Genomic DNA, 22002 nt, shown 5'->3' on the forward strand with positions numbered 1-22002 from the left:
ACAACAAAAAATAAGCTTGATTCTAAAATTTGACATGCATTGAAACAAAATGCAGAAATGGTTTAAGACTGTATTAACTAGAAGGGTTCATTTGAATATTAACTGTACCAGTTCCAACTTGGGTCTTGAATCGGTCTTGCAATCTTGTCACTAAGGCAGACAGAATGTCCATTCCCAGCAGAGCCAGCTGAAAAAAAGAAGAAAATATCATTAAGACCAAAAGAGAAACAAAGAATTTTCTAAACAAACGCATAATACTTCAATTATACTTATCTTAATTTGATATCACTATTTGTTCCGCAGTACTGTACTAGATCCCAATTTGGTTTGCAAAGGATTATGGGTAAAGACACATTTGTTCATTTTAATGTGTAATCATATGTTTACACTTACTCTGACCCTTGTTCAAACACCAAAAATATTTTTCTTACACAAAGTAGTTTACAACAGTGACAATATTTCTATTCAATTCCAGATACTCCTTGTAACCACCACTGAGAACAGTAGTACCTTACAGTCATAAATTTGATGCTCCCCCAACAGAGGAGCTTTCCTTGTCTTGGGGTGAGAGAGCTACCCAATGAACGTCTAGTGAGGGTAGCCCTGCTAACACCATACCAACACATTCGCATCATCCTGTCCACTGGACAGGGCTCTGGTGCAATTTTTGGAACCCTACAACAGTTCAAGAAACAAATAATATAAAATTGGAAATGACTAACACAACAGTGCCCTCTTGAGGCCTGACAGCAAAGCTGAACAATATGAAAGCCTACCTGACCGCAAAATATAAATCAGTGTTTATGTTATGTTCTGTGTGCCCCCAATCATTCAACAGTCTTAAACACAGATTACAGCACTCTAACCTCAAAGGCAATACTGTTACAAAACTCTTTTGGTGTTCCTCAGCTCTACAAGTCGACATGTTTAAGTCTCAGACCCTGGTGCTTTGTTCTCGGTTAGGAGGGAATTACAGTAATTACACTGATGACACCCCTGGAACAAAGCAGGGAAACAACTGAACTGGATCAGCTCAGAGCAGTTCTACTATAAAAGAGATACTACAAAGCATGACTTTAAACAGCTGTTTTCGCTGAGTATATGATGACATGCAGCAGGACCCGGGGGCAAAATCAGAGCTGAACTGAAAGCTGAGTCGTAAATTCAATTTCATGGACCTTATAACTGGAGGTGAACTGGTACCAGTACTGGAGCACTGGAATTCATTTTGAATGATAGGAAAACGAATTCAATTGAATGAAACTCCACAACCAAAATCATTATTACAAACAGCTATTGTTACTAAAAATGTAAATTACTGAATATTAGGAAATAATAAGCAATTGCATGTACATCAAACTGTTAGGTTCACACAAACACCAAATCCATCTTTTCTTGTTATCCATCTGTTTCTCTACACATAAGCCAAAAGCCACTCTCAAATCACTCCTTCCTTCTTATAAGGGCACACACTCTCATCTGGCTTCATAAACGTACACACGCCCTACCCTTGGCCCATATATACGGGTATGTGTGTGTGCACAGAGCCAGACTTGGACAGCAGCCAGCGTGGAGTGTGAGGAGGTGGTGCTGTGCTTGTGTCTGCGTCTCATACTGAGGTTAGTCTGACTGCTCACTCTGACAGGGCCTCCCTGCGCTCTGTCCATTGGCCAATCACAGAGGTCCCTCACCGTCGCAAGCTGTCACCGCCTGCTGCATGTGGAAAGCCCTCCCACTCCCTACAGATGGACAGATGGCCACCACGCCACTAGACCTCAATCAAAACCTTGTTCTCCAATGCCAGTGTATAATATGCTTTCACCCATGTCTAATAAACGTAAACATAACCTACAAAAGTTGCTTGTTTCTCGTTACCATCGTTGACAAGGCCTACTGTTTCCAGAGCTACCTTTTTCAGATATTGTTCTTTATCTCTGTTTTTCTTTGTTTTTTTGTATACAGGTCACGTGATGAAACTTGCCGGGGCATGATCGATCGTTTCTGCTTCCAATCTCAGAGAAAACTGACTGGCCAAACATATAACCATGCAAGCTCAACACAAGAATCACCCCTTGATCCACAGACAAGTAGTAGATACCATGACAGAAAAGGGAGGTGCCCAGAGGCAGACACTGACAAGCCAGCCCCCACCACCAATCCCCTCCCCAAAAATGCCCTAGGGGGAGCTGGCAGAGAGAATCAACCATTGCCTTTTGACATTCAGTTTTTAAGCATTGTTCATTTATTAGAGAACATAAAATTACCAAAACACCACATCTTTGATTATGATTATGAGCCAGGACTAGGGGTGGGAAAAGAGAAGCGGTTCCAGTTGAGGACCGATTCCAAATTTTTCAATCCATTGGAATCGCATGCCTCTGAGGTTATGAGTTCCTCTTATCAACGCCAACATGTTCTTCTGACAGTACGCTTCCACTGTAGCGAATTTTGCTTTGCTCTCATTCAGGCTGTATGGACGCGAAATTCACTCTGATTGGGCGAAATTGGAGCAAATCTGGCAAAGCAAGCAAAATTGAGATGGCGAATCCCCAACTTTATGCAAATGAAAACCACATGAGAACCAATCGGTTCAGCATGGGATGTGCTTGGTAGATGATGCTCTCTAGAGAGGTGGGAGTAACAAAAAAAAGTCCAACCAAGATGGCAGAGGCTAAAGGCTACATGTAGCATGAAAACATGTATATGACTAAAAGATGTAGGGCAACCACTTGTGTCTACATCAACCTGGGCTGTTGTTTACATGTTACATGAACTTAGCTGGAGCTAGAGCAGTACAAAAAAACTGTCTCAACGACTCTGGTCGGAAACAGACCACTGTAGACCTTCATTGAAGCACTCAAACTTTTGATCTAGGTGACAGGCTTACAACAGGATAGCCAAACTGCTTGCTGTTTTCGCAACCCTGCCCCCAGAGCGAAAAGTCGTAGGGTGAAATTTTATATTTAGTTCAAGCTTATTCCCTTTTGAAAAGGAGTGCTGTAATTTATTCAAATGTTACTAGGCATACATGTCTATTTTTCTAAAGAAGAACTGTTTATTTGATCAGTTTTATATTTGTTTTCCAAATTATATCCCTTTAAGAAAAGGAGCGGTGTAATTTATTTATTTTATTTTATCCGAGTGTTCAGACTCAGAGATAATAAAACAGCTGCATTGACACTGAAAACTTACGTAGGCCTACTTTTTTTTCCCCCTCTCACAGAAAATTGATCAGGAATCAATGAGGGAATCAATAAAGAATTGGACCAACAAGCAGAAACAATAATGGCATTGATATCAATAAAATCTTATCAATTCCCATATCTCTAGCCAGGACCAGCTACTTGGTTTTGGTCCTGGCTGATGCTGTTGATATAAATAAGCTCATCCTAGGTCCTGGGGGACTCCTTGTCCCTGTTAGAACTGCAGTGTAACCATAGCCCACACTAGAGTGCTGGGTAACCAAGACAGCCATCCTATAGGACCAAACACTCAGTGGTGTCTATTGTACACTGTGGCCTACCTGTGCATGGTGGATATCTCTGTCCAGTAAGATGCTTCACAAGTACTACAGGACAACCAGGTAAATCAAGATCAAGCATGAAGTGGAGCAGACACTACAGCAGTGGGCAATGGCTGTCATAGTATGACTAAAGCATAGGCCTCACTTAACTACAGGCTTCATGTGTCCACAGAACCGTGGACCAGTCTCTTTAAGCTGCCAGATATACGAAAGATCTACAAGCCCGCTGCGATAATTTTAGGCAATTAAGCTTAAGAATGGATTGGCAACTATTCTCTTCCTAAATAGTCACAGTTACCAAGTTACTGCTGGCATATTTTTCAGAATGCAATTAGTCACTGCTGTCTGGAACTGGGAGAGGATCTAATCCACTCACATCTGCTGTTCACCTCCATTAACAATGTAACCTATGCAATTTAAGTGGAAATACCTAGCATGTCCACCTTTTGGAACAGTTCATGTTTCTGGATGTCTTGTCTGGCATCCCAGCACATTAGGCCTTGTGTGGGTGTGTGTGTGTGTGTGTGGGGGTGGGGAGCATGGGTGTGTGCACAAGTGTGTGTGCCTGCTCACACACCCATATGATTCGATTCTTCTAATCACGTTTTCGGATAGCTGTAACCCAGCCTCTTGGCTAAGAGCTAATGTTCAGTTAAATTGGGCTGTACAGATCAGCCCTCATAGATCTGGTTTTGTCACTGTGCTGGCATCCCTACGTTGCCGTGAGAAAGCTTTCTCCGCAGTGACTTTCCATGAGTCAGGACAACAGCTGGGATGAGTAACGGGACAGAGGAGTGAACAGGCTCAGACAGCACCACAGGGCAACGCTGGATGCCGAGTCACAAGGCCTGAACACTTGGTTTCGTTAACTGAACATTTCAGGCCGCAGGGAATCACACAAAAAGTCTGCGTCGGTCTCTGTCATTAGAGGAATGAGTTGGGGTTAGGGTGGGTTACAATCCCCTTATTACTGAAACTGATCTCAGACAAGTGCGTGAGGCAGGGGTAATGGGGCTCCACATCTGCTCACAAGCAGTGCAGAGACTCAGTGAGAATGACTGTTTAAAGTCTAGTCAGGGAGGAGCAAGTAATCTTTGCAGTGGCAAGTATAACAAAGTAACACACACACACACACAAACAAAGAGAGAGAGAGAGAGAGAGAGAGAGAGAGAAAGAGAGAGAGAGAGAGAGAGAGAGAGAGAGAGAGAGAGAGAGAGAGAGAGAGAAAAAAAAACTACAATGAATTTCACACTCCGTGCAATTAAGTTTATTTGGCTGAATTGCACTGTGTATTTAGCCAGATAATTCTCTATTCTTCATGGTTGAATTCCTCAATTCAAAAGCCTTACATGAGTAGCCTGCTCCTACTACAAATACCATCCACACATCCAGCCTGAGTCTGCAGAGTGCAGAATTTTGAGTAGTTACAGAGACCACGTATAAACCTTTATGACAGAGGTCTGACATCTCACTGGTTCCCAGAAAGCTTGGTTAGAATGAAGGGTTCTAATGCCAGATTAGCTTGAGGCTATAAACTGCAGAGGCCAGAGGGATAACGCTCGTAAGGGCTTTGACATTCCAACTCTCCTCCTAACTCCCGTGCTCCCTACTACAGATATCAAAAATACAGCCCGGCCAACGAGAGCTCATCCAGGATCATTCAGCCTCGTGCTGTGTGTGTGCAGCATCTTAGAGCCATGACACCTGAAGTCATGCCAAGCTAACGCTAATCTCCAGTAAAACAACAGCTCTACCTGCGGTGCCTTGGACTAGTCCGAGTAACTGCCACGCCTCAGTATGACACACAGGTTGCGATGTCACACTAGAGGCTGTGTCATGGGAGTGGTGTTTACATCTTCAGAGAGCTCATGGGACCAATCACTGCAGGCAAGATTGCAATCGCAAAAGCAAGTACAAAGCACAAGGAGCTAAATATGAACGGGGGGGGGGGGGGGCGCTGAACAGTCAGGGCATATGGGTCACAGCTCAGATTGTTCAGCACAAGTTGTTTGCGGTTAAGGAACCAAGTCTCTGAGCAGGTGTAAAATGGTATGCACGTCACTTAATGTCCAGCAGGACAATGGCGTTAATTACTTTAAAATACCGTTACGCATCAGGTCAAATTATTTCTCTGTGTCTTTGTGCGTGGGCGTGCGAGTGTCTGCGTGTGTGTAGGCGCATGCCCTTTCTTTTCTTTCCCGGTCGGCAGATTACAGGGAGTGCTGTTACCATAGTTCTTTGCTGAATTCTTGTGCACCAACACAGACACACGGGGGGGGGCAGAAATGACCAGGCTTGATATGCCTATTGTGGAAGAGTCTGGAAAAGATGTACAGTCAATACAAACTTGGTCCACTCACAGTTTTCTGTAAACAGCCGGAGGTAGGACAGCATATTTGCTGTCTGGCCTGTCTGGTCAGACCACCACAACTAAAACAGTTCTGTGTAGGGCCATGATCCATACCCTGGCCGCAAAAAGCTGACTTTGCGGGCTAAGACACTACATACATCAGAGGAAACTGCATTACAGCTTTTGACTGTTTGTCTGTACTTCAGGGGATCTGTCTGAAAAGAGATGTAAACAAAACAGAAAACGGTTCTTTGGGGCTTGGTAGATCTGAGGGCTGCAGAGGAAGAGGACAAAGAGCAAATCACATATACTGAGGTTTTGTCCTTTTGTGCCAATGGCACAAGAACATTTGTGTCTTATAACCTCAGAAATTTATGGTCAGAATGTTCTAGAAGCATGTCCAAGCTTAATAAAAATGGTTGCATTGTCTATTCCTTCCTGCAGAGTGGATGTGGATAGATGCTGGTCTTTCTCCCTGATTTTGTTTTCCAATATATAACACACTTTGCTCACTTGACTGTCTGATGTGACTGGTCTCTTCTCTACTCTTCACAGGAGTCTAACTCACCTAGCAGTTCTCTCCTACAGCTCTGATTACAAGTCACCAGTCCAGTGCTTCACCGTGATCAAGGGGGCTTAAGAGTTGTCTCCATAAATCAAACGTCAGAGTCATGCTCTCTTTGGGAACAAAGCATAACTGATCTAAGACAGCCAGTTCAACTTAGTGGCATCTTAGAGCAAACCTATAATTTTCTTTCTTCTCACAATAACAAGACACGAGCAACCCTACAATACAGACCCAGTGGTCAGTTGCTAAGGGAAACCCTTTGAGCCAATAGCGGTCAGGAATGTGCTTAGGGTTAGAGGAGAAGGAGCTAAGTGGGTAGCAAACAGAAGGGAATGTAGAAAAGGCCTTTAAAGATGAGAAGAGATAGAAAGAACAACAATGGCACATAGCTGAGCTCTGTGAAGGCCATTTCCTCTCTTCAGTCCTGGGTAGACGTTTTACGAGCACACAGCTCCTACAGTGGAGTGGAACCGCTTTGAGTTTGTCTGTGTGTGTGCGTGTGTGCGCGTGTGTGTGTGTGTCTGCATACTTGCAGATTCCTCCTGCCTCTCAGCAGGAGAGCCTTTCTAACTTCACTGTGTGATCAGAGGGCTGTCAGAAAGGGAGAAAACAGGAGGTACAAATGGAATGCACCTGTGCTGAGTTTCCCTTTATAGACTCTCATTCCCCAAAATACCTTACCCTTTACAAGACAAACATGTCCTGTTTCTGAACGCTACACTCTAAGAGAACTCTGGTGACACTAGCAGTTTCCTTTTCTCGTTACGACAGACTGAGGGGTCACCCACATTAAGTAACACGAGGTCAAAGGTCGGATCCCACAGATTTCACTGCTGGAGGAGCACTACTGACAAGTCTGAAATCTACAGCAATTTTTGACAAATGCTATAGCATATTTATCCTGGTCACTGTCGTCAGAGTTAATTAACATATCGCAAAGTTGGTAGCTCTTAGAAGTTGACTGATTCAGTTCGGCTGGAACTTTGTTGATAGAGGCTGACTGATTCAGTGCCGCTGCAAAGCCTCATCAGGCCATAAAGCTCTTGCAATGTTCCTACTGTAAAACCCAAGTCTTCAAAGCAAGCCCATGTATTTTTAAAGGGCGTGATTCACAGAGGATATCAGAGGATATTAGAATTCCATCTCATGGAAAATGCAAATGACAATGTTTGTTTCTGATAAGAAATCTATTCATTCGTGTTCTGAGAGCAGTCCAAGCGCTGAGTTTACAGTACACAACACTGTGGAAAAAGGTAATCTCTCCGTCTCTGTGTCCGCAATGCGATTCAGAGTGCAGCCGAGACAATGGGTAAGCATATCCATTCATACCGCTCCAAAAGACTGTATTATACTGTCTGGGAAACAGCGTGAAAATGGAATTTTCAGTGGGATACATTCAGGGGTCAAGAGCTGACAAAAAAAATATCTGAAATTCAGTATTCACAACAATGCGGTGTTCCCACAGTACAGTATAAGAGCCCTGCGGCAAGATTAAAAACACAAGATATGCCTGAGACTGCCGTCAGGATGATGGAACCGTTAAGAGTGTCACATCTCCGTGCAATGACACACAAATGAACTATACGTGACACGTCGCGGCACCCACGTCCAGGAGCTGGCAAGTCATCAGTCTGTGTCAAAGACCCACAGCAGAAATGTGACAAAAAAAAAGCATGCATGCACTTTAATAAGGAACGAGTCTCGTATTCGGGACGACATGCAGGACTGTCCCAGAGGCCGTGCTGCTGACGGACTGACTAAACCAGAACTTTCATCTTCGCCGCCGTGACTTCACGCGCCGCATCGGTTCTTCCCCCAGGCCGGGAGACGAATGCCTGACAGCAATCTCACTGTGACAGGACTTAGATTAGTAACGCTCTAGAGAAGTTGGGATTCTCCCAACTTTCCAAGATCTTAATCCTTATCTCCTCCATGGCAAAACACTTGTGCCATCTTGTTCTCCCAACAGCTACGCGCTTTTGTTCTGTCATCACATTCAGTTTAAATTCAAATTCAAATTTAATCCCTTTATTAACCTCACATCGGGGAAATATGACTTCTGCATTCAAACCCATCCGAGAGGGTGGTGAACACACACACACACACACACACACACACACACACTCAGAGCAGTGGGCAGCCACAGCCGCAGCACCCAGGGAGCAGTTGGAGCTTAGGTGCCCTGCTCAAGGGCACTTTAGCCATGCATACTGAGGGTGGGGAAAGCGCTATTCATTCACCTCCCTGCCCACATTTTTCCTGCAAGTCCATGGGATTGAACCGGCGACCTTTCGGTCTCAAGCTTCACTAACCTTCAGGCCACGGCTGCGCCCCCAATGCAAACTCGATGCATATGCAAACTGAGGGTGAATGTTTAGCCTTGTTTGTGCCAATCTCCATATAAAACAATCCCTCAGAAACCGAAAAAAAAAAAAAACCTAATGAGAACTCCCTGCTGCCAGATTCTGAGTTTCGGGGAGCCTCTAATTAAAGCTAAGGCAAAGGCCGGCTTGACGCTATGCAAAGCTGGCACGGCCGAATAATCAAACAAACCCCTAGAGAGACAAAAAAAGACAACATTTCACAAACCCATTCACAATAACTTGGAGAGAAAATACACAACAGCACCAAGGTTGTGAGGTTGACAGACGTTCGTTCTTGGCTCTGGGAGTACTGTGCTTCATGGCCACCTTGAATCAGCAAAGGGGGGCCCTCGTTTTGGGGCAAAGATAGAGCCACTCTATTCTGGCACACTGCCAGAAACCTCAAAGCACTTACTTGGCTCGAGACCAAACAACTAGCAAACCAAAGCATGTACAACTTGTGCATGTTAAAAATAAATAAATAAATAAAGGTTTTCTTTCTCTGTTTCTCCGCTTGCCTGCCCTTAATGTGTTCTTCTTTGGTTGGCTGGTCGGTTGTTTTTATTTTTCATTAAATCAGTTGCTAACCACTCCACGCTTACTCACAGTCAATCCATTTGTCTCGCAGTAATGATTTCTCAGAGTTAAATGTGAAGAGGTTTAGGATAGTACCCAGAAGCTGAAAGCCTAAGTATTATCAGGCTATCAAACACAATGCCTGTGTGAAGGCGTTGAACGCCAGGCGACTTCATTAGGAGGCCCTGCATAATGCAGAGCATTGACAGCGCACAATGGACGGACAGCAAAAGAACAAGAGAGAAACAGAGTAAGGGAGAGACAACCAAATCTTATTTGCAGTTCATTCAATTCATTACATTACTTCCAAATTATGCTGCTATGCTTGACAAATTGCCAGGGCTGGGCAGATGATCCAGCAAGAATATGCAAAGTGTTTAGAGAATAAAAGCAAATAGAGGCTGAACGGCTGGGATGAAAGACTCTGGCCGTATGATGATTCAAAAAGAGAGCACTGTAACTGAGCTTGGGCTGGTTAGCAACAGAGGCAAGTTATAAACACTGGCTCCTGATTACCACCCAATCAAAGCACTCGATGCAACTGCTCACCTACTGCGGACCCTCATCAAATGGACAAAGGGGGGAGTGGGCAGCGGACATGCACTCATTTCAATTACCCACTAGATTTTTCCCCGTCCCAGCGCTCTCATACTCCATTCACACCTTCGGCTCCAGCCGTCAAAACACCAGGAGAGGCACAATTATGTTCCTTTTTTCACATTGCCTAATTTCATCAAGACCGAATTATGAGGGGGGGAAAGAAAAAAAAAATCAATTAAAGGAGAGCCATACTGGATTTGTCTGTCATTCCTGAATGGGTTCTGATGGATGTAATGAGAGGGCGTAGCAATCTGACATTAAATTAGAGAGCTATTCACCCATGGGGAGAGGCTGACTGTGTTTAAGAGTGTCATAAGGAGATGGTGCAGATGACACATATATGCCTGAGGATCAAATGCCTAACAGACTAAGCATACGGACTTGGTCTAACATGGACAGTTAGCTCATTACAAAAACAGATGGTTTGACCAAGAAAGGAGGGGGACAGAGGATTCTGCTGGACTTTGAGAAGAGGGGGGAAAAAAAAACAAAACTCAGTAACAGATATGACCGTTTGATTTAAATTTTGGGGGGGATTTTCTTCTGTCATAATCGCCGTCTCTGACAAAAACGAACTTTCTCTATGGTACAAAACAACAGCACAGTTAACTACTGATGTATTATTCTCAAAAAAATTTTGTTTAGGATTGATTATTCTAGGGTTTTGAAAAAAAAAAAAAAACTTTAAAAAAAGAATGAAGAAAATTTCATAATGTGAATTCACTTCTGACCCATGATTTGTCGGTACATTTTACTCATATTCTGACAGAGTAAAACCAAAACAACGCAGATTTTTTCCAACACAACACACAGCCATAGGTCATCTAATGAGACAAACACTAGTGTGTATGTTTGTCTGTGAAGAACAATATTATTATTGTTCTTTTGGTTTCTTACATGATTTATCTGTCTGTCATGGGAGTTCATTCACTAACAGAAGACCAGCATTTCTGTACATCTAAGCGTTTAACAGAACACACACCACATTACAGCTGATTACAACTCTGTCGTGTCATTCATTGTCCTGATCAGACGCTCTCACATTGTCAGGGAGGCAATGAATACGTCACAGTAGCTCTGTGCAGTGAGACTGAGAAACAAACTGCTTTTTCAGCTTATTCTAGACAGAGCAACATGACTCAGGTTCAAACTCGTCAGGGACTTGCATATTAAACAATGCAGGGCAAGAGCCTAAACAAAGGTGGAAGAGATAAAGAATCAGTCCAGAGATAAAGGCGAGTCAAACATGTGCAAAGGCACTAAAAGCGAGTTTTTACAGGGAATATTTGAGAGGACAGAGGAGGTGGGAGTGGGCTGTGGGAGAGGTGAGTGAGAAGAGCAGAGTAAAAAAAGGTATCACGCAGTCAGATAACCAGAAGGCTCTCTCCTCCTGCAGCTGCCAGTTCATTAAGGTAGACTGCAGGCCCAGAGCAAAGGAACTGCCTCTACTCCGTTTCCCTCTCCTGCCCCGCCCCCCTGCTCTCTCCTCCAGTATCCCATCCTCCCCTCTGTGTTAATGATGTTGTCATGGCGCTTCCCTGCTGCCAGCCTGGCTTTCTGCTCGTCACATGCTGATCGGACGGCCATCTGCGCAGGCGCGCGGCACGTGTGCGCACACACACGCCACACACATGCTAACTACACGCTGCAGCAGCAGAGATGAGCACCATCCACTAACACCAAGCAACTGGTGCAAATCCAGTGATGCAGAGCAGAGCATTTCACTGTGTGTGTGTGTGTGTGTGTGTAAAACAAAGAGAGAGAGAGAGAGAGAGAGAGAGAGAGAGAGAGAGAGCTAGCACACCAGGGAAGAGAGGCAGAGAAGCACATGAGTAATGCAAGGCGACAGGGCAGAGAGACTGTGAGAGAAAAGCTGAGTTGAGCAGGTGAGGGAGGGAAGAAGATGACATGAGACACAGAGGTACAGAAATGGTGTAAGGTAACCAGGAAAACTACTGCATCATTTAGTTGGGGTTCTGGTCTTACTTTTCTGTGTACAGTAATATCCCCAACTAAATTTCACCAATAAACACACACACAAAAAAGTGAAAACAGATGAAGACATATTCAGAAGAATAATTGGGTGAGATCATAAAATCCTTGAGCAAACCACTTTTATCATAAACACAATATATCATAAACACACAAATACAACATAAACATCATAAACTCAACGACCGTTACGATCATTATCACAATCTAAATATGACAAGACTTCACCAGCTGTGCATTCTAGCTGAAATGATCTAGACTAAATCAGCACCCAGAAAAAAACAAAACAAAAAACAGACGGGGAAAGAAAGAGCTTCTGTATCTTCCTACAAGCTCACAACAGTGGCATTCTTCACATTTCAGCCTTCTGGTCTCCGCGCACAGATTTGCTGTTTAGCTTTCCAATGATGACACCTCCCACATTAATGTTTAACAAACGTTTATCTGTGCGGACACGGGAGCAAAGTTCCCTCCAGGAGGTCTGTGCGTTAAGGCTTAGCGTTATACTCGGCTGGTTGTTTGGCCTACGTTATGAGCGGTGTGCGGCATGAACCAGCCGTTGGCCGGCCGAGGATCCGACACGCCGACGGGCAGTAATATACCACAGGATATGAAAATGGAATGCCAGCATGTGGTGCCCAGAAGAAAGTATGCAATGTTGATTAAACAGCTTAGTGAGAAGGTTACAGGCCTGTTGGGTGTGCCGTAGTCATTCAGGAGAACTGCTCAGCAGTTAGTCGGTCTTCGGATAAAGGATGAGTGTGCATTTTTCTGCATAACACCATGCTGCTGGACTGAGCCTTTTTATCTTGTTTGAAGACTCGCTTAAGGGCCAGGACAGAAAATCTACAGCACTGACGCCAAACAGATGAATGTCTCTACACACAATATTTTACTGTAGGCACATTATAAAAAAAAAACAACAACAAAAAAAAAACAAAAAAAAAACACAAGAACAAAAATTATACTGTTCTCAAGGACCATTTAGTTCTCTTTATCCTGCAATCATATTTCGTTATGGCCAAGGTCATTGAAGCTTGTTTTTTTTTTTTTTTTGCAGGATTGGGTCCTAATTTTAGATCTGAAAATCCATATAATTTGATTTGTTTAGTTACTGGAGTTTCTGACAATGGAGGCACAAAACAGACTTTCCTAACAGAACTTCATAGTTTCCAACACACTTGAGGAAATTCACCATGTCGTGATATGGCACGTCTAGGGGGTTCTAATGGAGATAAAACACTAACACAATCTTGCCCTTCCCTCACTGAACCCGTTACAGAGTCCTATTTGCTACGAAAACAAACAGAGCTTCAGCCAGCATACCTATGTCAAATAAAACGCCTTTCTCTCTCTCACATGCCCAGACACACGCGCACACACACACACACACACACCCTTTCTACAGTGCCACACAGCACATTTCCCCTCTAATCTGCTTAAAGGCAGAATATTCTGCTGCTAGAGCAGCTAAGTGTCACTAGTCAAGTGCAGATGCACATCACAGGCACTTAGACCCATGGATTGTCAAACATCAGCCCAAATCGCTGAGAGCCAGGCTTCCTGCAGTCACATGCAGTCAGCGAGAGAGAGCCCAGTGCGCAAAACAGAGTCAAAGCAATCCAGTCCAAGAACAACTGTGTCTGATGGCTTTAACTCGGCATAAGGAAACAGGCTAAACGGCTCATAAAAGGCATTGATTGGACGGAGTTTGAGTTTGCTTGGTTGCTTAAGCAGGACTTATGAGGAAAAACTCAGCTGGAATGACATGCTGGTTCTCATGCAGCTGCTTAAGAAATTCCCCCAAAAAACAAAGAAACATATACATCTTGTCTTGCGCTGGCCTTTTAACTACGGTCCTCCAATCCAACAGCCCCGGCTAACACGGCCAAGGCAAAAACTTTTCTGGGTTTGATGGACTAAGTTAGAATATCCTCAGCGTATACTGGTTTTCATTATATGAACAAACTTTAATGAAAGGAAATTTTGGGATACACTGACCACTGCAGAGACGTCATGATCTGCATTCGAAACGGATGAAAGGCAACCAATAACCACCCATAAAAAAATATCAACAGAAAAGGGGGTATTCAGTGAAGCTGGACTTCTGAAAGAGATTCAGATAAAAATGTCCACCATTTTGAAAGCATTGATGGTTAGTCACTCATTGGACTCATTAAAGCTTTTATGCCAGAGCAAATTGGTAAGGTTCTGTCACCAAATGGATCTACTCTTCCTTAATAAGGGCTGCAACAAGGGCACGGAATTACCCCAAATCCACTCCATCAGTAGCTCACAGTCTAATGACCACTTCATGCTGCTGCCAAAATTCAGCAGCCTGAGGTGACCATGAGCCCCAAAATGGCCCAAACGGTAAAGAGCGGACAGCCTCTGAAGGACGTAATATCACAGAAACAAACAGGAAAACTCTGAGATTCAGACAGATATCTTTGTGTGTGTGTGGGAAATCACTGCCTATTCACAAAGCAATCACAATACACAATAAGATACGTATCAAAACATCTCTGCACACAACGGAGCAGAACATTCACTGCAAAATGCATGCAGGCTTCCTCCACGAAAGCTGCCATTTGGTTTGACTTTGAATGACACATTGTTTTGGTCTATGGCACTGGATAATATCATAATTACTCAAATGTGCAAATACAAAATACCAAACTCTGCAAAAAAAAAAAAAAAAAAATCAGAGGAGAGATATATGTCCTTGGACAGCAAAGACTGAAAAAAGAAGGCATACAAAAAAAGAGAGAGCAGACAGAAAGTGGGGACGCTAAGCAGCTGTCCAATAACACAGTGTAGCGTGATCAAGTTTGATATTTCAAAATGAAACCACCATTAGTTTGCCCTTAAGTTGGTTTCTGGCATGGATCCCAGGCGTATAGCTCCATTAATTACCGCTGTCAGAGCAGACTATGGTGACCAGCAATGGCTGTGAACCGCCAGGCACAGATAGATCAAAGATATGCCGTAAAGCTAAAATCCACCAAAATCTTTGCTCGACCATCTACACTACTCCCTTTAATGCTAAAATGATAAAAAAAAAATGAGGGGGAACGTGTGATTTATAAAATCATACAATCTGAACCAGACACCAACTTTAAATGTATTCAGTAACAAACAATGTCTCACATTGTGTTTGATCATTCAGTGTGTCAAAATGAATAGGCTAAGTCAAATGACACAGCAAATTTCCAGTGACCTCAAAAACCCTGCACCATTTGATATGAATGCACCGAGTGGGTCGATGGCAGCCTTAAAATCTATGCCAGACAAGCGCCCGGGGGACAAATCCTGAAAAGTACGAAGAGTAAACTGCCCGTCCACCCGTTCCTACCAGGTAAGCGACCGATCTTACTCCAACTGCATCCTTACCTTAAAGTTGCTCGAATTGACCCAAGAGGTGGCGATGCCGTCCACCATCTTGTCCAGAGCCGTCTGATCCTGCTCCAGATCATGTGACTTGTCCTTGTCTGTAATGTAGTCAATGAGCTCCTGTCCCACCTGAAGCCTCTTTCCCACGTCCTTCTGCAGCACCTGTGCCAGACAGTATTCCATATTGGGCTCCATGGCCTTTATTCAGTCCTGCCACTACCTGAGCGGCAACGCTTTACAAAAAAAACAAACAAACAAAACAAAAAAAAAAAAACAGAAGTGACCCTTGGGTGTGCTTGTCTAACCCCCGGAAAAAATAAATAACAAAAAACAAATGTATTTTTAATCTTTGGCGGATGACAGATCTTTTGTGCGTCAAGGGTTAGCAAGAAGCTGTGTGGCGAAGATACAGGCTTGGGAATGGCAACAATGTACCATATGCGCACAGACAACAGCTGATGTGGTTTTTCTTTCTTTCTTTTTTTTTTTTTTTTTTCTTTCCCCCCCCTTCTGGACAGACCAGGCCAACCCGCTAGCAACAGTAGGGGTGACAGCAGTGGGTGTGTTGGTAACTAGAGCTGGAAAAGGAGGGTCCAGTAGAGCATTGCTTCATAATTCAATAGTCCTCTGCTCCTGCACTGCCCTGGGGGTCAAGAGGATGAAAAAGGAAAGCAGTTAATACAGGCCCACCCTCCCAGTGTCTGCAAATGGTAAACCACTCGTACAACCACAAAAACAGAGATCCACAGACGTGGGGCACACAGCTGGGCACAATGACTGTGGCACTTGTGTGTCATTGCATGTTCCTATTTACTCTTTCCCATTCATTTGCTGACAGAATATGAGCTACAAACACAAACATTTCATACTCTGTAACTCTATTAACTACACATTGCAAGTGGAGAGGTTTCTTCTCGGTGGTGACCACATACAAATCCATATATGTTCTAGACTGACAAAGCCAAACTTTTTGTGCTTGATTTGTGAGCTGCTTTGTGAATGGACATCAAGATCTCCTGTAAAATGTTAAGCTACTTTAATCACTTGTAAAGTCATTACCAGCTATATTTATGTTACCAAATAATAAAGCTGTAAATGACCTCTTAACCCAAAAAGGTCCTTGTGAATGGATTTTTACGGCATTTACGAACAAACTGGCAGTATGATTTCCAGGACCTAAAAATACTTAATCCTCCCTTCTCCTCTTTCAATTGCGACAACAAAAAGAACAGACCATTTGTTAGTCAGTTGTTGCTCCAGATTTCCTCTGATCTACCTCAGGCTAGCAGTGTGGTATCAGTTCGCTTACTGTCTGCCCTATTAACAGAGGGTAGATTACCTGAGTAACTTGTAGTAACAATAAAGGCATAACCTGAAACGATTTGTAGAATGTCGGCTGGTAATAAAACTATATTTCTTTAAAAAATTACAGTAACAGTGATTTTCTGCTACTGAGAGGCTTCCGTGAGCATTGTTAGCTGAATGACTTTAACAGGGCAAACTCATTTTACCTGGTAAATGTAGTTAGCTAGTCAGCTATTGCTAGTGGTTAGAAGGAGGAGCTCTCTATTGATGGCTTTCAAGGTTTGAAAGACTACATCATTACAACATCATTAGGCTAACAAATTGTTAATGTTTTTTTTAAATCAGCTCAATCCTTGGTCTGATCATGAAAATAATTATTTGAATTGAATTTCCTTTAAATAGTGACGTTATCTGACTAGCCCTCAGATTGATTAACTTAGCTTTGAATGACTACGAGCTCACAAAGCATACCAGAGGCATTAGCTAACCATACATACACACACAACAACGGTTTCAACACACTCAAACAGAAGGTAGGGTAAAACAGCAATGTGCCCACTTACCGGGTAAGTGTCTGTACAATTAAATAATAAATAAGACCGGTTAATAGTTTTGTCGGCAAAAGAGCAGTATTAGAGCTCTCTCCACCCCGAAAGCTCTACGGTGTACAATAATGGATTGCAGTGCGCACGCGTCAAAGAATGGTAAATTGACGTATTTTTTCGTTGCCCAAACTGGTTAAGCCTCTCGCTCTCTAAGTGGTAGTTTACATTAGAAACCGCAGTCACCTGTTACGTACTGGCTCTTTTGAGATCATGGCTCTCTGCGTTTGATGTTTATATAGTCTTTATGTAGTCTTGTCAACACAACTGTATTTGTTGCAGCATGACATTTCTCTATAATAGTCTAAACCCCAGGTATAAAAGGCACGTTAGTTTGAAAAACAGTCTGTAACTAATATGAACAGGCTGTTTGGTGTTGGTATGCACAAAGGGATGTTACACTTCCAGATTGAAATTCACCAGCAACCCATTAGAACTACGCGTAACCGTGCGTAATATACGCCGCATGGTCCCCCACCATATAATAATGCCATGCACATCTGAGTCGGACGTGCAAGGATTGCATTTTCAAATGTGATTGTCGCCATCTAGTGGTTCATTCCTAGTAATAGCACTAGATCTCTTTTGGCACAAACTTGCTCTCAGAAGAACGGAGTATGCCACACATCAGTGCTGCGATAAGTGGACCCTGTATTGATCAATACCAGTACTTCACAGTGCTTCAATACACTGCATTAGGCAACATTTGGAAAAAAAAAAATTCACAGCATACTTATGTCCTTTAAAATAGTCATTAACCAAAATTGTAAAAACCACCCCAAATGAAGTCAATTCACTGTTTAGCAAACACATTTTGGTATTTCCTTTAATATTGCCAACATTTCTATGTAATAGGATTATTTTTATAATACACCCAAAAAAAATACTACACAACAATTACAAATATTGGAAGGATTCGGAAAATGTGATAGAGCTTGACAGAAAACGAGACAATTAGTCCAGGTCCATTATAGAGGAAAAATATGATGGGAAATGAACACATTTATGCTTCCTAGTGAGGAGACACAGAATTGAATGACGAACATAGATTTAATTAACCATGACCATCTCTGAGAAGCTGCAGCAACCCTGGGGAAAAATGTCACAAGCACAAGCTATGTTCATCCAAACAGTTTCTGTATTTTTCACAGGGTTTGACAACCACAAGGCTGCGAGCTTTCGATTTCACTCTCATTCGTTCAAAGTGGGGCGCTGCAGATTGGCATTTATACACAAAAGTCTCTAATGGTGACGTGACAGTCCTTTCCTTAGAGGCCACGGTCACACCTTGTCACCCTCTGATGGTTCTTCCTCTTCATCTGAGAGTGCCTCCTCTTCTGAAGACTCCTCAGCATCATCTTCCTCACCCTCCTCCTCTTCCTCAGAATCCTCCTCACCTTCTGTATTATTATCTTTGTTCTTAGACTTTGATTTTGGCATGGCTTTGATGATGATCTCGTTGTCCTCATCGTCGTCTGTAAACTTAGCAGATTTCCTCCTCTCAAGCACCGATGGCGTACAGACTGGGGTGGCATCCTGTGAAATTAACGTCACGTCATCAATTATACTCCAAAGAGCATGTTTAAAAAAAGAAGTCCCCAGGATACACTAACTGGATTGACTCTGTGTTTATAGATAGGTTGTACCCATCAAAAATTCCATCCACTGCCAAAGTGTCACACTCAAAAACGGTCTTAACTCTGGAAACTTCACTGGGGACTAAGCGAGGAATAGGAGAGCCCAGGCTGTTTCGTTTAAACATATTTAACAGGCAAAAGTTAAAGAGTGATGGTTCTGGCATACTGCCTACCTCAAACCTGACACAGGAAGCATAATATGTCACACTCTCAGTGATTTGTGTTTAAACCTCAGCGCTGTGGCTGTCCTATTCTTGGTATAGTCTCCGGTGAAATGTCCTGAACTAGGAACCTATTTTATGTATTTACTTCTTAGAAACAAAAAAGCTAAAGTGGGCTTGGAACACCCTTCATTCAGAGAGTCAATAGATGCACTGTTTTTAATTTAATTTTAAATTCATTTTGATTTTAGATACTTTATTAGTCCAAGTGGGAAATTCAGCCCCTGCAATTTAACCAATCCTAGTAGCGAGCACACACACACCAGGAGTAGTGAGCAATGAGTACACACACACTCTTGGAGGTAGTGAGCAGACACACACAACCAGAGCAGTGGGCAGCCACACAGCCGCAGCACCCGGGGAGCAGTTGGGGGTTAGGTGCCTTGCTCAACTGGATACTGAGGGAGGGGAAAGCACTGTATGTTTACCCCCCCTGCCCACACTTTTCCTGCCGGTCCGGGATCGAACAGGCGACCATTCGCTCCCAAGACCACTTCTCGGGCCTTTAGGCCACGGCTGCCCGGCTGTTTTTGTTTCACACTTACAGCAATGTCCTGGCTAGTCCTACCCATACTAATGCTTCATGTTCCACAACATTTTTCATTTGGCAAAAATCACAACCACATCCTAGTTTCTGACATACGAAATGCTAAACTCCACTACACAACATAAGGGACAGCACTGAAATGCACCCATGCGGCACGTGTCGGTACATGGGTTTCATTACACAGCAACATAAAGCTGGCAATAAGCTTAAATGTACCATATTTCTATTTGCACAGTTATCTTACTCCAACTGACTGAAGCAGCTGAGGTAATTTTCAGACTGTGCCCAATGACTATCAAGCCAATCTAAGAAACAAATATATATATATGAACTTTTGGGGAATAAAGATTTTATTTCCCATTTAAGTGGTGGGTTGTGCATACCTCGCTGCAAACAGATGTATTTCCATCTGATAGTGCCTTCTTTGCTGCAACTTGGGAAGCCTGAAAAATAAAACTTTGATTCAAAATTTGACAGTAAAGCAAGAGTCATTTAAGCAGGTCTAAAAAGTAAGTCTGAATAGATTTTATGCGGTGAAACATACAAATCCTGGAAAATCGTAGTCGATTCCCTTTTCTGCAAGCCTCTTCCGGAGCTTTGACTCCTTCTGCACGAGTTTAGAGGTGACTTTCTCTACGTCTTTCGGCAAATGCATTTTATTGTAGCGGAGAACAGCTGGTCTTTTTGGTTTCCTAAACTGTCTGTCGCAGCCAACGAAGAGCCTTTCATGTACCTTTTCAGGTGGAATAATATGACCTGTGTAACAAAGACAGCAACAATATTGTCCTCAAAATATGTCTCAAGCCACAGCAGTTCTATAATGGCAATAGTATATTCTTTCCCGTACTCACATTGGATCAGCCTTTCACCCATGAGGTAATTATCCATAGTTTCAGCCACAATCTTGGCCACCTCATCGCACTCAAACTCAACAAATGCATAACCTTTACTCCCACCTGTCTGAAAAGGAGAGAGAGAGAGAAATTTTCAATGGTATGCTAGGCCAGTAAAGGTGAGGTTATACTGACTACAGCCATGGTAGAGTTGTGCATTCAAAGTTGCAGTTTGTAGGCACATGGGTTTCATTGCTCAACCAGGAAGAGTTGGCAATAAGCTTAATGTGCCCCCTTTCTGTTGGCACAGTTATCTTACTCCAGGCCACTGATACACCCAAAGTAATTTTCAGACTATGCCATTTTACAAATACTATTGATCATTGATGGATTTGAGTGGGTATCAAAGTTCCTTTAAATTGTCTTCAGACTAAAAGGTTAACCAAAAGGACTTTTTTTTTGGGGGGGGGGGGGGGTAATTTCATCCTCCATATCAGAATTTCTACATGCATCTATACATACAGCTTTATAAATCACGACGAACACTTTAGCACTTTGAAGCACCTTCCAAACCAAAAGCAAGCCAGATGGATGCCATAGCGAACATTTAACATAGTGCATATAATCATGGAATTTGCAGTTCCAGGTTTAAGGGCAAGAGGCTGCACGAATAATATGGAATAGTAACAAAACGACTTTCCTTCAAAGGATTAATAAGAAAGGGTTCGTCTGTAATCACAGAAGGCGTTACCTTTTTACTCCTGGACAGTCTTAATCTAGTGACATTCCCAAATTGTTGAAAATAAGATCTGAGTTGAGGCTCAAACAATCCGCGTGGAAGGTGTCCAACATAAATCACTCCGCGAGTTAGAGACTGTGGCTGTAGAGGAAGGAGATCATTCATATTAAAATAACACCAGCTACATAAGACCGTCGTGACATTTCGGCAGTTCTTTTCGTTCTTGGCCATGTCGAAACATCAATAATAAATAAATTACCACACGACTGCTTAAACATTAACGGTATATTAAAAACAAAGCAGGTCAGAAAAAGTGAAACCCTAAAATTCGGTGGCTATGAAATTATCCAACAGTTAACTTGGAAACGTTAGTTATACTATAAACATGTTAACTGCTCACATCACAATACCACATGGTCACTTCACCTTTTTTTGTCGCTGTTTTACTTGCTGAACTTTTTTCCGAAAAGCGGCGTCATCGCTGGGGTTCAATGCAAGAAGTTTGTTTGGAGTGGAAGATGTTGGTTTGTCTTCCGTCATGACGGAAAATATAAAAAGATATTTTTGAAGACTAAATAACAGATACAGCAGGTTAACTCCACTAAACACCAAAGAAGCTCTTCTACTCCGAACCACGTTGCTTCTGACCCATGACCCTGCGATCAACAACACAGTCAAGACAGTTCTCCTGAAAAGTAATGCTTTAATTCTACAGCGCCATCTGTTGGTGTGGAAAGCATTTGATCTTTTTTG

The 22002-nt window shown here is 42.9% G+C and overlaps 2 protein-coding genes and 3 non-coding genes across 6 annotated transcripts in view; 1 reads left to right on the forward strand and 4 right to left on the reverse strand.

Moving 5' to 3' along the window:
• clasp1a (cytoplasmic linker associated protein 1a) overlaps positions 1-17320 on the reverse strand; it is a 64582-nt gene extending 47262 nt beyond the window's left edge. For both annotated transcript variants that reach the window (XM_030786798.1, XM_030786797.1), the window contains exons 1-3: positions 17234-17320; positions 15366-16008; positions 109-187 (exon numbers count right to left, since the gene is read on the reverse strand). In XM_030786798.1, the coding sequence (XP_030642658.1) occupies positions 109-187; positions 15366-15560 (274 nt within the window). In that variant the 5' untranslated portion in view covers positions 15561-16008; positions 17234-17320. The remainder of the gene's footprint in view (positions 1-108; positions 188-15365; positions 16009-17233) is intronic.
• On the forward strand, positions 548-675 carry LOC115823604 (U4atac minor spliceosomal RNA). Its single transcript, XR_004025635.1, has one exon. It is a non-coding gene; the product is annotated as a U4atac minor spliceosomal RNA (small nuclear RNA).
• An 837-nt stretch (positions 17321-18157) lies between the features above and the next one.
• Positions 18158-21868, reverse strand: nifk (nucleolar protein interacting with the FHA domain of MKI67). The gene is made up of 6 exons (XM_030786702.1): positions 21676-21868; positions 21262-21390; positions 20529-20637; positions 20222-20433; positions 20061-20120; positions 18158-18808 (listed from the first exon to the last, which is right to left on the reverse strand). Exons 1-6 carry the CDS (start codon positions 21787-21789, stop codon positions 18554-18556), a joined length of 879 nt encoding a protein of 292 aa, XP_030642562.1. The 5' UTR covers positions 21790-21868; the 3' UTR covers positions 18158-18553.
• On the reverse strand, positions 19832-19960 carry LOC115823606 (small nucleolar RNA ACA64). Its single transcript, XR_004025637.1, has one exon. It is a non-coding gene; the product is annotated as a small nucleolar RNA ACA64 (small nucleolar RNA).
• Positions 20741-20868, reverse strand: LOC115823605 (small nucleolar RNA ACA64). The gene has a single exon (XR_004025636.1). It is a non-coding gene; the product is annotated as a small nucleolar RNA ACA64 (small nucleolar RNA).
• Positions 21869-22002: the final 134 nt, after the last annotated feature.

This window comes from Chanos chanos, chromosome 10 (assembly GCF_902362185.1).
Source record: "Chanos chanos chromosome 10, fChaCha1.1, whole genome shotgun sequence".
Lineage (NCBI taxonomy): Eukaryota > Metazoa > Chordata > Actinopteri > Gonorynchiformes > Chanidae > Chanos > Chanos chanos.

What these genes read in the sequence shown, in the direction of transcription:
- nifk (XM_030786702.1), bottom strand. Translation starts at nt 21,789, where the DNA reads ATGACGGAAGACAAACCAACATCTTCCACTCCAAACAAACTTCTTGCA. An exon ending in TAAAACAGCGACAAAAAAAG is followed by an intron (nt 21,391 to 21,675) that starts GTGAAGTGACCA and finishes CTTCCTCTACAG; the next exon opens with CCACAGTCTCTAACTCGCGG. An exon ending in GGGTGAAAGGCTGATCCAAT is followed by an intron (nt 20,434 to 20,528) that starts GTGAGTACGGGA and finishes TTTGTTACACAG; the next exon opens with GTCATATTATTCCACCTGAA.